Source organism: Muntiacus reevesi, chromosome 19 (assembly GCF_963930625.1).
Source record: "Muntiacus reevesi chromosome 19, mMunRee1.1, whole genome shotgun sequence".
NCBI lineage: Eukaryota > Metazoa > Chordata > Mammalia > Artiodactyla > Cervidae > Muntiacus > Muntiacus reevesi.
The window spans coordinates 24,575,245-24,588,081 of NC_089267.1; the positions used below are offsets into that span (position 1 = coordinate 24,575,245).

The 12,837-nt window shown below is 39.6% G+C and overlaps 1 protein-coding gene across 5 annotated transcripts in view; it reads right to left on the reverse strand.

Annotated features, from left to right (window-relative positions):
• Positions 1 to 3,756: 3,756 nt before the first annotated feature.
• Positions 3,757 to 12,837, reverse strand: part of TPD52L1 (TPD52 like 1) — a 97,110-nt gene continuing 88,029 nt past the window's right edge. For 4 of the 5 annotated variants that reach the window (XM_065911794.1, XM_065911793.1, XM_065911792.1 and 1 more), the window contains 2 exons: positions 11,266 to 11,326; positions 3,757 to 4,340 (listed from right to left, as the gene is read on the reverse strand). In XM_065911794.1, coding sequence (XP_065767866.1) covers positions 4,212 to 4,340; positions 11,266 to 11,326 — 190 coding nt within the window. In that variant the 3' untranslated portion in view covers positions 3,757 to 4,211. The remainder of the gene's footprint in view (positions 4,341 to 11,265; positions 11,327 to 12,837) is intronic. The other variant, XM_065911796.1, reaches the window with a different exon arrangement.

The window sequence follows — 12,837 nt, forward strand, 5'->3', positions numbered from 1 at the left end:
TGTTTGCTGTAATTTTCATAAATCCACAAAAGACTTTGGAAGTTTTTACTGGGTCAGACTTAATACTGGTCACAATCTCAGGTTTTCATTTACCTGCCACGTGAGGATTCACATTTACTCCTAAACCTTGCTTACTGGAATAATATATTTAAACACCAGGTTTGAAACTGTTGCTTTCAATGTCACATTATCACCATCTCCCTGTTACCAAGTCCAGGCTTGCTCTGTTTGTGAAAAGATGGGCCAATAAATCTGAGACAAGGTGTTAAGGCAAGGAAGATAACTTTATTCCCAAAGCTGGCTGACCAAGAAGATGGCAAGATAACACCTCAAAATACCCATCTTCCCAGGGTCTGGTTGCCAGGTTCTTTTATGGATCAGAGGTGGGGGAAGTGAGGAAATGAAGTAAAAGTCACTATTCAGTCCTTGCAATTGTTTCTTAGAATGGCAAGCCTCAGGCCAGGGGATGTATTAGTTTCACTTCCTTAACTCTTCTTCACAGGTAGGCAGCCTCAGGGTATCTCCCCAAGGCAGGTAATTATGTATGCCTATAATAACAAAGTGGCAAAGTGTTAGTTGCTCAGTCATGTCCAACTCATTGCAACCCTGGACGGTCGCCTGCCAGGCCCCTCTGCCCATGGAATTCTCCAGGCAAGAATGTTGGAGTGGGCTGCCTTGCCTTTCTCTAGGTGATCTTCCCTGACCGAGGGATCAAACCTGGGTCTCTCACACTGCAGGCGATTCTTTACCATTTGAGCCACCAGGAAAGCCCCAAAAGTGGCAAGATGAGGGTTAAAGTCACACAAGCAACATGAATTCAAAATTAACCCTCCCCAGATACATTCTTTTATTGCACCCACCCACACTCCAACTTGATAAAAAGTGAGAGGAGAGGGTTGCGCTTAAAGTTCACAACCTTATGCACCACTGTACAGTGAAGTTCAACAACTTTCAGGCTGACATAATTTTGGAACAATGTATAGTGGCAGAACAGTCACTTAGATCCCCAGTGTTCTCTTCACATTGACTACTGTGAGTGGCCTGGCTTATCAGGAGTGTTCACAGTAAAGCACACAGTTGTTTTGTTTTCCATGGTTCAAGAGCAGATTTACAAGAAATGTGTAATTAGGGAAAATGCAGATTGTTTTGCTGCCATGACTATCAATAGTCATAGTTGCTGAGACGAATTTAAGATAAAGGTATAGTGTGAATTTATGAATATTCTCCATCAAAACAACAGGATTTAATAAGTGATAAATGGTTAAATTACAGAATGGCTTACTTCAAAAAACCCCAATATTTTGTAAGCACAATTCACATTGGAATTTTTGATTATTGAGATGTATTTTTGGTATCATACACATTGTAATATCATTTCGTATACTTGGTGCTGATCTAGTTTTGAAGTTGTTTTGATTTGTTAGCCAAAGGTTATGTCCACTGTGTGCAAATACTATTCAGTACTGTGGAACACTTGAAACTACTGCATGTGAGCTGAGCCCAGCTGAGCAAAATAGGGCAACTCAGCAGCTGGTCAAATTGGGATACACTTGCCCGTCAAAGTCAGGGAGACACAGGCAGCTCCAGAGTCATTAGGCAGTGAGAAAATGAGACCTACCAACCAACGACTGTTTTAATTATTCTACTTGAGTGATGTGGTTTATTCATCACACATCCCATGGCAGAATGAAAAAAGACATCATGGCCATCATACCATTCCTCGCTCAGAATAATTTTTTAAAAACTTAACAATTAATAGAGGTGATATGAATGTAGTTTTTATAAAACTGATCAAAATAGAATTTTGAAGAATGATTTAAAATAAACAACTAAGATATAGTTTATTTTAGCTTTGAGCATTAACACTAATTTTATTGATTATTTTTCTACCCAATTTTCAATACTGTGTTTTCAGATTGTAAGGTTGAGACTGTTGTCTGTAGAAATGGGTTGCTGAATGAAGATATCTGTTTATAGCAAAGTAACTGCTTTTTCTAATACAATGCAGTGTGCTGAATGTGGCCACAAGAAGGTGGCGGTGAGTTTATAAGAGGTGACCAGGCCAATGTAGATTGGACAGACAGACCAAGGACATGCCCACAGCAGTGGACAAGCAACACAGTCACAAGCCAGCTAGATGGGGTTTGGCTTCAGCCAGCAGACTGGAAGGCTAAGTTAGGGAGAATGCCAACACTTCAGCTGGCAGAGCTCCTTTGTCCACATTCATCCACTCTGGTTCAAGTTTACATCCCCACACCTGTTGCTCCTGAAAATCTAAGCCTCGGAGATTCTGTGTCCCTAAACCAGTTTGATTTTCAGTTAGGTATATAGATTGTCCTGCTCCATTAATGTGAATAGAATTTTTTTAGGTTAGCTTTATTTCACTATGTCACAAATACCACTTCTATCTAAAGGAGATCAGTCCTGGGTGTCCATTGGAAGGACTGATGTTGAAGCTGAAACTCCAATACTTTGTCCACCTGATGTGAAGAGCTGACTCATTTGAAAAGACCCTGATGCTGGGAAAGATTGAGGGCAGGAGGAGAAGGGGACGACAGAGGATGACATGGTTGGATGGCATCACCGACTCAATGGACTTGGGTTTGGGTGGACTCTGGGAGTTGGTGATCGAGAGGGACGCCTGGCGTGCTGTGGTTCACGGGGTTGCAAAGAGTCAGACACGACTGAGCAACTGAACTGAACTGATCTAATGAAGTTAAAAAATGAACAATGAATGTACTGTTATGCATATTATATGGATTATATATTATTTATACATAATATATAGTTATATGTTATATATATTATTATATATATTTAAATTTGGGAGGTTTTTTAGTTGGCAAATCTGTTGTACATTCTACAGTATACATTTTAAAAGTGTAGCTATGGGATGCTAGTGTCAGGTAGTTATAATAGGAAAAAGAAGTCCAAATGGTGGCAGCTAAAACACATAGAAAAGCCCGCAAGAATGGAACAGAAGAAAATCCGTGGACTGGAGTGAGAAATTCAGGTGAAACAAACATGCCATTCTTGGCTAGCCCAATTTGCATAGGGCAGGTTCGGATAAATGAATAAAAGGAGGAAGCCAAGACAGATTGAGGCCTCTCCTTTTGGGTCAGCCCACCCTCAGGCCTCGAGGGTGTACTCTTCTTTGCTTGCCAAATAAAACTTACCTGTAACAGAGCTGTAACACTGGCCCACCATTTGAAATTTTTGCTGCGACAAGACAGAACCGAGGAAATCACACACTTCCCTGACACTACTTAATAATAAATGCTACCTGCTACCCAATAACAAATGTATGTTCCCATTGAGAAGAAAAGAAAAGTTTGTGATGTGGAAGGTAAACATTACTGTGGAAATCTGATTGTACTAATATGATGCTTTTTTTAATTTATGTGAGCAGTTTGCAAACTAGAAAGAGTGACAGAACTCTGCTTCTACCATTTTTTAGCAATTCCTTTTGCATCTATTTCTTGCCTACTTAACTCAGTAGTTAACCTGAGTTAAACACTATTCTAAGTAGATTAGAGAGAATTTCTGAATTGGAGATTATTTTAGCATCCTAAGGTAGCAGAGGTTATAATTCCCTACATGTCCTCTCTTATATTCTCCAGATTCACAATAGAAGTTGATTTTTAAAAAGTATCTGCAAAATTATACCACCACCTATTAAGGTCATCAACAGCCCTGAAACGTAAAGAAATTAAGGATTCAAAGTTATCATTAAAATCAATTATTTTAATTGCTCAAATAAGCATACGGAATTAATTGAAGTAGGTGAGGGAGCTCACAAGCGGTTTGAGGATATTCGCAGTGTCATCTCATTCCCAGCGGGAGCCAGTCAGAAAGACAGCCATCCAGCGGACAGAACTGAAAGGGGGCACTTAGCCTTCAAAGACATGCACTTCCTACAGGAGTCCAAGCAAAAATCAAAGCAAATAATTAACAGCCACAGGTTTGGAAAACACGTTGAATTACACAAAAACAAGGGTCATGAATTGTGTACCTGCTGAAGTCGACATTTTAAATAAAGATGACAATCTAGGAACTCTAAAATGGTCGCGAATTCAAATGTAAATCATTTAATTAAACTGTGAGGCGAAGCCATTTGAAGAACAAGGTCAAGGCCAAGGCCAAGGTCAAGGCCTGTGTCTTCCCGCGGGGCTGCGGTCTTCCTTCCGGCGGCGCGCGGGCGGGGCGGGGCCCTAGCACTGCAGCTCCTCCCCCTCGGCCAGCCGGGGGCCGCCGGCCGGGCTCTGCGCGCTGGCGTGGGCCGTGGAGCTCAGCACCTCCTCGAAGCTGCCGCCGCCGTGGTTCGCGCCGCCTACTTTCGTCTGAAACGGGCAGAGAGGCACACGTGCAGTTAGTTTGTCAGTTTCGTAATTTTAAAAAATAAGATGGAATACTCTGAAGTTCAGAAATGTTTTCTTGAGCGGGCATGCAAAGGGGATGCAAAGGATGCAGAGAAGTAAGTACCTTTCACAGAGGGCTAGCGTGTCATTCATAGTTGGGTTTGGGGACTGGACTCGAAACTTGAATTTGTGCAGCACTCTCTTGATCTGTCTAACTTTAGCAATATTCTCTTTGTCCCTTCTACATCTGAAATTCTCAGTCCCTTCAGGGGCATGTCCAGATCTGTGGATTTGCACCGTCTCCTCAGTCACCCAGAGAACCAATTTAATCCAAACGGAATTGAATGTGAGATAAATCCCCCCAATTTTGCAAATGTGGGAACTCCTTTAAGTGACGCCAGCTTTTCATTTTGAGACGTGGCAAGGCAATCTGAAGTTCTGATAAATGTCTCTTGGAAAGCAGAGAGGATGGAGGGAACATGATCTCTGGTCTCTGCTTTGAGAGTTAGAGATGAATCGTGGCTTTAGCACTCGTCACCTCACATCTTTCCAGGCAGTGGTCTTTATAGGAGGAATATACCTTAAAATGCGAAGTTATGGTGCTTTCAGATGCTCTCTTTTTGTATACTTGTTATTGGCTAATAAGAATATAGTCAGGAAGAAATCAATTTATAATTAAGGAATATGGTTAAGTACTTTGAAAAATTTCTTAGCAAAAAGTCTTTCAAAAGAATATTTAATGGCCCCAAGGGCTTAATGCAAGTCTTACTAATGGTCACATTGGCCCTCTTTTAACCAGTAACAATATAGAAAAATACTTTGAGGAAAAGAAAGGTACAGAATAGATAATGTGACTATAACCAAAACTCTATCTACACCTCACTGTCACTTATTATGATCACTCACAAGGACATAGACTACACTGAGGAATGTACCTGCTGATTGCCTGACTTGCCCTTTTTAAAAACTTTAACCAGGTTTTGAAAGCAGTTCAGTTCTTGCAAATCACACACACACTTTCCTCCCACTGTCGCTAAAATCCCTCTGCCTCTGTAAATTCAGTTACTAAGTTGAGTTTTTCCACTCTGCTTGGGATTGGAAAACTCATTCTGGAAAGTGACAGATTATAAATATTTTAGACTTGAGAACCACATAGCCTCTGTCACAAATACTCAAATCAGCCATGGTAGAAAGCAGCCAAGATAATATATAAGTGAATAAGCATGGCTGAGTTCCATAAAAGCTGTATGTATGGACACTGAAATGTGAATTTCATGTAATTTAATATTCAAATCACAAAATATTATTCTTCCTTTGAAGAATAATTACCATTAAGAAAAGAGTAAAAATCATTTCTTAGTGTACAGATCACTCAAAAATAGGGGACCTGCTGGATTCAGTCCATCCATGTCAGTTTGCAGACCTCAGGCACAGAGCAATGATTCCTCCTCTACCCTGTTACCTTAACACTGGGAAGAAGCAGGGGATTGGCTTCAACTACCTAATTTCTCACTATGCTTATTTCTTCTGAGAGACAAGTCTAATTCAATGTAATCGACTCTATTAATAGTTTCCATCTTCCTCTTTAGTTGCATTCTGTCACACAGAGTATTATTGAGTCAGGTGAATACCAACTACTGATGTTTTCTTCTGGGCTTTGGTGTATACTTCTCTTCTAGTTTTCAATTTCTCAAATCAAAAAAGAAAAGTAAAGAAGGAGGAAACCACTTTGAAATAAAGCAGTTTAGCAAAGAAAGGAGTGGACTAAAGGGGTTTCCTAACCATGTGAGTTTAATGACCATACACTAACTACTAAAGTACTGCCTAAAGCCAAGGATGTGGGCTTCCCAGATGGTGCTAGTGGTAAAGAACTCCCCTGCCAATGCAGGAGACTTGAAAGACTTGGGTTCAATCCCTGGTTTGGGAAGATCCCCTGGAGAATGGCATGGAAACCTACTCCAGTATTCTTGCCTGGAGAATCCCATGGACAGAGGAAGCTGGTGGGCTCCACCTCCATAGGGCCACAAAGAGTTGGACACAACTGAAGTGACGTAGCACGTACACGTGCTTAAGCAGAGATGTGAACAATAAGCTTCTCCTGAACTCTTCCCTTCAAAATGGTTTTTCATCCAAGAATTTGTCACTATGTCTCCCTAATTATAACTGCTCTTAGCAAAAAAAAATTTCTTTGAATTACTGAATTGGGTTTCCTGATCTCTCATAATAAAATGTATAGTTGAAAGGACACAAAGAACCAGTAAGTATAATATTTCTTGCCTTTTTTGAGGTTTTAATTTAGGCTATATAATGTGCTTATCAAAAAGTAGGTGCACTGAAAATATGTTCTGCTTGACATGGAACAATAGAACAGTTGGAAGGGATGTCATTGCTCATGATTCACTAGGACATGGTAGAACATTCCAAATATGGTTTCGTAGGAGCTGATTCTAGGTCTGCTTTCTGTTTGCTTGTTTTAGATGAAATAGAAATTGTGCTTATTGAGTGTATAGGTGACACCAGCCAAGATTTCAAGTAATACACTGATGTGTAGTATAAGGATGTAGGTGGAAAGGACTACCTTTATATGGTTTTGATGAATTGGCAAGTTTTTCTGGAAAATCAAACTATCTACACAATTGGGTATAAAATAAGAATGATCCACTGGATGATCCATTGGGTACAAATGCCAGATGGTGTGACAGATTGTGTGAGAAGATGATAGGAATGGACCTCACTTCACAGCAGAACATTATTTCTAATAGAACTCAAATATGAACATGATTCCCTTTAAGTGGTGTTTGAAAAATCAAGCTTGAAGCTCTTATGTGTCAATACAAACACAGCATATTGACCTGCAGGTTATTTCACTCATTGTGAGTGATTCATGAGTCATTCCTTCAGCAGGAAACAGCCTCAGGGTTCATAACTGAAGAAAGTTATAGAAGCTTTGGAAAAGATTCAGAACACAACGGTAAACTACACAGAAAATAAACAATGTAAGAAAGGTTAAACATCTACTGTTTAGTCTGGAGAAAAAAAGGAATGAGGAATTTGTAATCGGTGGTTTGACACCAGGAATGATAATCAGCTATTCTCCACTGTCTGTGTGGGCAGGAAAAAGGGAAACTAAGCATTGACCATGAGCCAGGAGATGTGTGGGATGTGAGTCTTGTAAAATCTATGGGCAGTCATGCAGATATAGGACCTGTTTTCAGGTAATCTTGACACAGGCTAGCATCCAGTTGGGTGAGTTAGTTTTATGCATGTCTGAGGGAGGAGGCACGCTCTATACCTTCCATCCAGATGAGGTGAGAAAAGTGAGAGGCTGACAGTGTGGATCAAACACTTGAATCATATGTGTGCTGTAAGCTTACCAGATTTTCCTAAAAGCAAAAGTAAATAGGTTGTTCTTTATTCTTCTTTTGCTTCTTCATATCTCCTTCTTCTAAAGGAAACCTAAAAAAGTACAACTTTCCTGGTGTCAGAATTTAGCTAACAACAGAATCCATCCTTCTTGGACTGTCTAAGGCTGAGAACCAAATGTTGAGAAATTAACCCCTAGGGTTTTTTTGAATCTTCTCTTTTGAAACTAGATATTTTGGCAAGAGAAATGTCTGTGACACTGCATGTCCCTCCCTATCAAAAGTTTTCTCTACAAATAGGGGCAATATAATGGCTCCTCCTGGTTCCTAAACACTCAATAAATGATAATGTTGACAAGCAGAGCAGTAGAACTAAACAACTAGAAACTGCTCTTAAGTGAAGTCAATGAAAGCATGGTAAATGCTGTGTAATAATTTCATTCTTGGGCCTTAAACACCTAACCACAGACATGGAAAAGAGAAGACCATGTAAAAACCCTCCTCTAAAGGGAAAGACCCTCCAGCTCAAAATCGATAAGAGGATGTAGGACCTCCAGGAAGGAATTACTTCCAGTCTCATATCACCTGGCCGCACATGTGAGGGCTGCATGATTCAGAAGCAGCTGGGCAATCAGCACATGCCTATATCTGCTTTTGAGCTAGTTAAAGGTCACACATGTTCTTAGTTTTCCCAGTAATAGGGAAATACAGAAATGGATTGTATACAAAATAGTGATAACATCAAGATGTAGTTATGTTTAGGTAACACATTTAAAAAAATCTTAGTGATTTTTCCTGTTTTAAATGTTCTATACATTTAAGATTAGACTGCTTCTATGTTTGCTCTTTTATCTTCAGTACATTATCTATGCTCAAACATGAAATTCAATCAATTTTTTTTTTTAGCACAGTGGAAGTGAGAAATAGGTTTAAGGGACTAGATCTGATAGAGTGCCTGATGAACTATGGACAGAGGTTCGTGACATTGTACAGGAGACAGTAATCAAGACCATCCCAAGAAAAAGAAATGCAAAAAAGCAAAATGGTTGTCTGAGGAGGTCTTACAAATAGCTGTGAAAAGAAGGGAAGCGAAAAGCAAAGGAGAAAAGGAAAGATATACCCATTTGAATGCAGAGTTCCAAAGAATAGCAAGGAGAGATAAGAAAGCCTTCCTCAGCAATCAATGCAAAGAAATAGAGGAAAACAATAGAATGGGCAAGACTAGAGATCTCTTCAAGAAAATTAGAGATACCAAGGGAACATTTCATGCAAAGATGGGCTCAATAAAGGACAGAAATGGTATGGACCTAACAGAAGCAGAAGATATTAAAAAGAGGTGGCAAGAATACACAGAAGAACTATACAAAAAAGATCTTCATGGACCAGATAATCATGATGGTGTGATCACTCAAATAGAACCAGACATCCTGGAATGTGAAGTCAAGTGGGCTTTAGAAAGCATCACTATGAACAAAGCTAGTGGAGGTGATGGGATTCCAGTTGACCTATTTCAAATCCTAAAAGATGATGCTGTGAAAGTGCTGCACTCAATATGCCAGCAAATTTGGAAAACTCAGCAGTGGCCACACTGGAAAAGGTCAGTTTTCATTCCAATCCCAAAGAAAGGCAATGCCAAAGAATGCTCAAACTACCGCACAATTGCACTCATTTCACACACTAGTTAAGTAATGCTTAAAATTCTCCAAGCCAGACTTCAGCAATATGTGAACCATGAACTTCCAGATGTTCAAGCTGGTTTTAGAAAAGGCAGAAAAACCAGAGATCAAATTGCCAACATCTGCTGGATCATCAAAAAAGCAAGAGAGTTCCAGAAAAACATCTATTTCTGCTTTATTGACTATGCCAAAGCCTTCGACTGTGTGGATCACAATAAACTATGGAAAATTCTGAAAGAGATGGGAATACCAGACCACCTGACCTGCCTCTTGAGAAACCTATATGCAGGTCAGGAAGCAACAGTTAGAACTGGACATGGAACAACCAACTGGCTCCAAATAGGAAAAGGAGTACATCAAGGCTGTATATTGTCACCCTGCTTATTTAACTTATATGCAGAGTACATCATGAGAAATGCTGGGCTGGAGGAAGCACAAGCTGGAATCAAGATTGCCGGGAGAAATACCAATAACTTCAGATATGCAGATGACACCACCCTTATGGCAGAGAGTGAAGAAGAATTAAAGAACCTCTTGATGAAAGTGAAAGAGGAGAGTGAAAAAGTTGGCTTAAAGCTCAACGTTCAGAAAACTAAGATCATGGCATCCGGTCCCATCACTTCATGGCAAATAGATGGGAGATAGTGGAAACAGTGGCTGACTTTATTTTTCTGGGGTCCAAAATCCCTGCAGATGGTGATTGCAGCTATGAAATTAAAAGAAGCTTACTCCTTGGAAGGAAAGTTATGACCAACCTAGACAGCACATTAAAAAGCAGAGACACTGCTTTGTCAACAAAGGTCCATCTGGTCAAGGCTATGGTTTTTCCAGTGGTCATGTATGGATGTGAGAGTTGGATTATAAAGAAAGCTGAGTGCCGAAGAATTGATACTTTTGAATTGTGGTATTGGAGAAGACTCTTGAGAGTGCCTTGGACTGCAAGGAGATTCAACCAGTCCATCCTAAAGGAGATCGGTCCTGGGTGTTCATTGGAAGGACTGTTGTTGAAGCTGAAACTCCAATATTTCGGCCACCTGATGCGAAGAGCTGACTCATTTGAAAAGACCCTGATGCTGGGAAAGATTGAGGGCAGGAGGAGAAGGGGACGACAGAGGATGAGATGGTTGGATGGCATCACTGACTCAATGGACATGGGTTTGGGTGGCCTCCAGGAGTTGGTGATGGACAGGGAGGCCTGGTGAACTGTGGTTCATGAGGTCACAAAGAGTCGGACACGACTGAGTGACTGAACTGAACTGATACAACAGGTATCTTTTCAGTGTATATCCAGGGAACAAATACGCCATTACAAAATAATACATTTTATGACTCAGCTTCATTTTGCCTTCATGCTGTGCTGTGCTCAATATGTGAATGGAGTAGACAAATCTAAATAGTTGAGAGTTGGTGGATGGCAGGATAACCCATGGAGCCAAGTTTATTTCTACTGATCCATGGTTTATTTCCACTGATACACCAAATAAGAAGAGCTCTGAGCTGCTACTGAAATTTCCCTTACACTCTAAATTCAGAGTTCATATATGGTTTGTCCTATCCACATTCATCTATCACATATCTGCTTCTTGAGTAATAGCATTAAGAGTTGTAACCAGCAAAGAGATCAATACAAACCCAAATTCACTTGAATGCACAATTCACTCCTGAATGGTTTATATGAACAACTTTGTACATATATAGTAACAATATTCAATACTGTTTTTATTTGTAGATTTATATGTGAAGAAAAGTGACTTGGTGCAAAGCTGCCTTCTTGGCTGCACCAAATGCTGGTGGCCCCGCCTTTAGAATCAAGCAGCTAAGCTTTCCTGATTCATGAACCCCATGACACAAAATTTACTTCATCTGTACCTTAAGGCTTGTGACAGTTGTCTCAACCCTCTCCTCAAATGATTTGAAAGTAGGAGAATTCCTAAAATAAAAAAAGAGAGGTCAGCTCCAAAGACCCAGCTGTCTTAGCAACTATGCTGTCTGGTTTCTACTCTTGTTTGCAAACACCACCTCTGCACCAGAGCTAGTTGCTGGTTGGCCACCTACACCAACCATGTTTTAAAAGATATTTCACTTCTTCTAGGTTAGATCCAGAAACCATAACCTACCATGGGATTTTTCTAAGTAAAATTGTCAGATGCTCAGCTATAGAATAAATAATATCGCATTTGGCAAGAATACAACTGGCATAATTCCATGTTGAACCATAAATCATTTCCAGTGAGTCAAAGAAATGATAGCTTAATTTTTCATTTACTAATTAATTATTTCTATCACAATACACCTTTTCCAAACCCAGTTATTTTATAACCACTGGAAAGTCTATCTGAAGAATGTCATGTTCAAGTTTTCCCACATGGAATTTTAAAAGTCATTTATTTTTAGTGAATGTGAGACAAGACAGAAATAGCTACAGAGGGAAAAAGGTTCATATGTTTTCAAACTTTAAAGTTTTTAAGTTTTAAAACTAAGTATTTTGTCAGTGTCCAGGAAGCAGTGTTTCTGAAAGTCAATGCCTCCTTTATTTTAGGTTGAAAAATACTCATTACTTGTCTAATGCTTGATCAAAACAGTGCTATTTGCATGTGTTATATTTCCTTTCAAAGAAGATACTTATTTGTTCTTACTAGACAGAACTTTGCAATCTATTGACATTTTGTGACTCAGTCATTGTGTTAAATAATCTACATACCATGTTACACTTCTAAGATTTAGATTTTTCATTTGGTGCTTTTTGGTTTCCTATACTGTATTTGTCTACATGAAATTATGGGTTAATGACATCATTACCCTTAAAAGTGATATCAACCAAGTTCAATGATATCAACTGAGTCCAACTAAGGCAACTGGAACTGTCATCATTTTCAGGTCAAATAATTCAACCGAATGTTACTATATTTGATGAGCTACTTTCTAATCTCTCTTGAGTGCAGAAGAAATAAACTAAGAGAAATGACCTAAGGAAACTTTGTAAGGGAGAATGGTTATCAACCATGGGCTTCATTGTGTGGTGTGGGCTGTAGCATGGCTCTAATATTATCAAGAGAAAACTAACATACAGAATATGTTTTTCAATGAATTTGTTAGAGTTTGTCTGTCAGGGCTGATACTTTGGATGGTCAGAAATGCATTTGCATCCAGGTTGCGTGAATTAACAATGTTGAGCCCCGAGGGGCCAAACACATCTTTTATATGACTCAAATATGAGTCAAATTCCTATGAGCACTCCTCCACAGTACCTGTCTCATGATGAAACATTAGTGAAACTGCATGAGAATGATTCAGAAGTATTTTATTAGCACCTTACTTCCAATGCACATTTTATTTGGCCAAGTTTGGTCACATGACTACCTGTTACCCATCAGTTGTATAGGACCACAGTGGGCAGACACTTAGTTCATCCTAATGGTTCATAGTGTACGTTAGTTGACT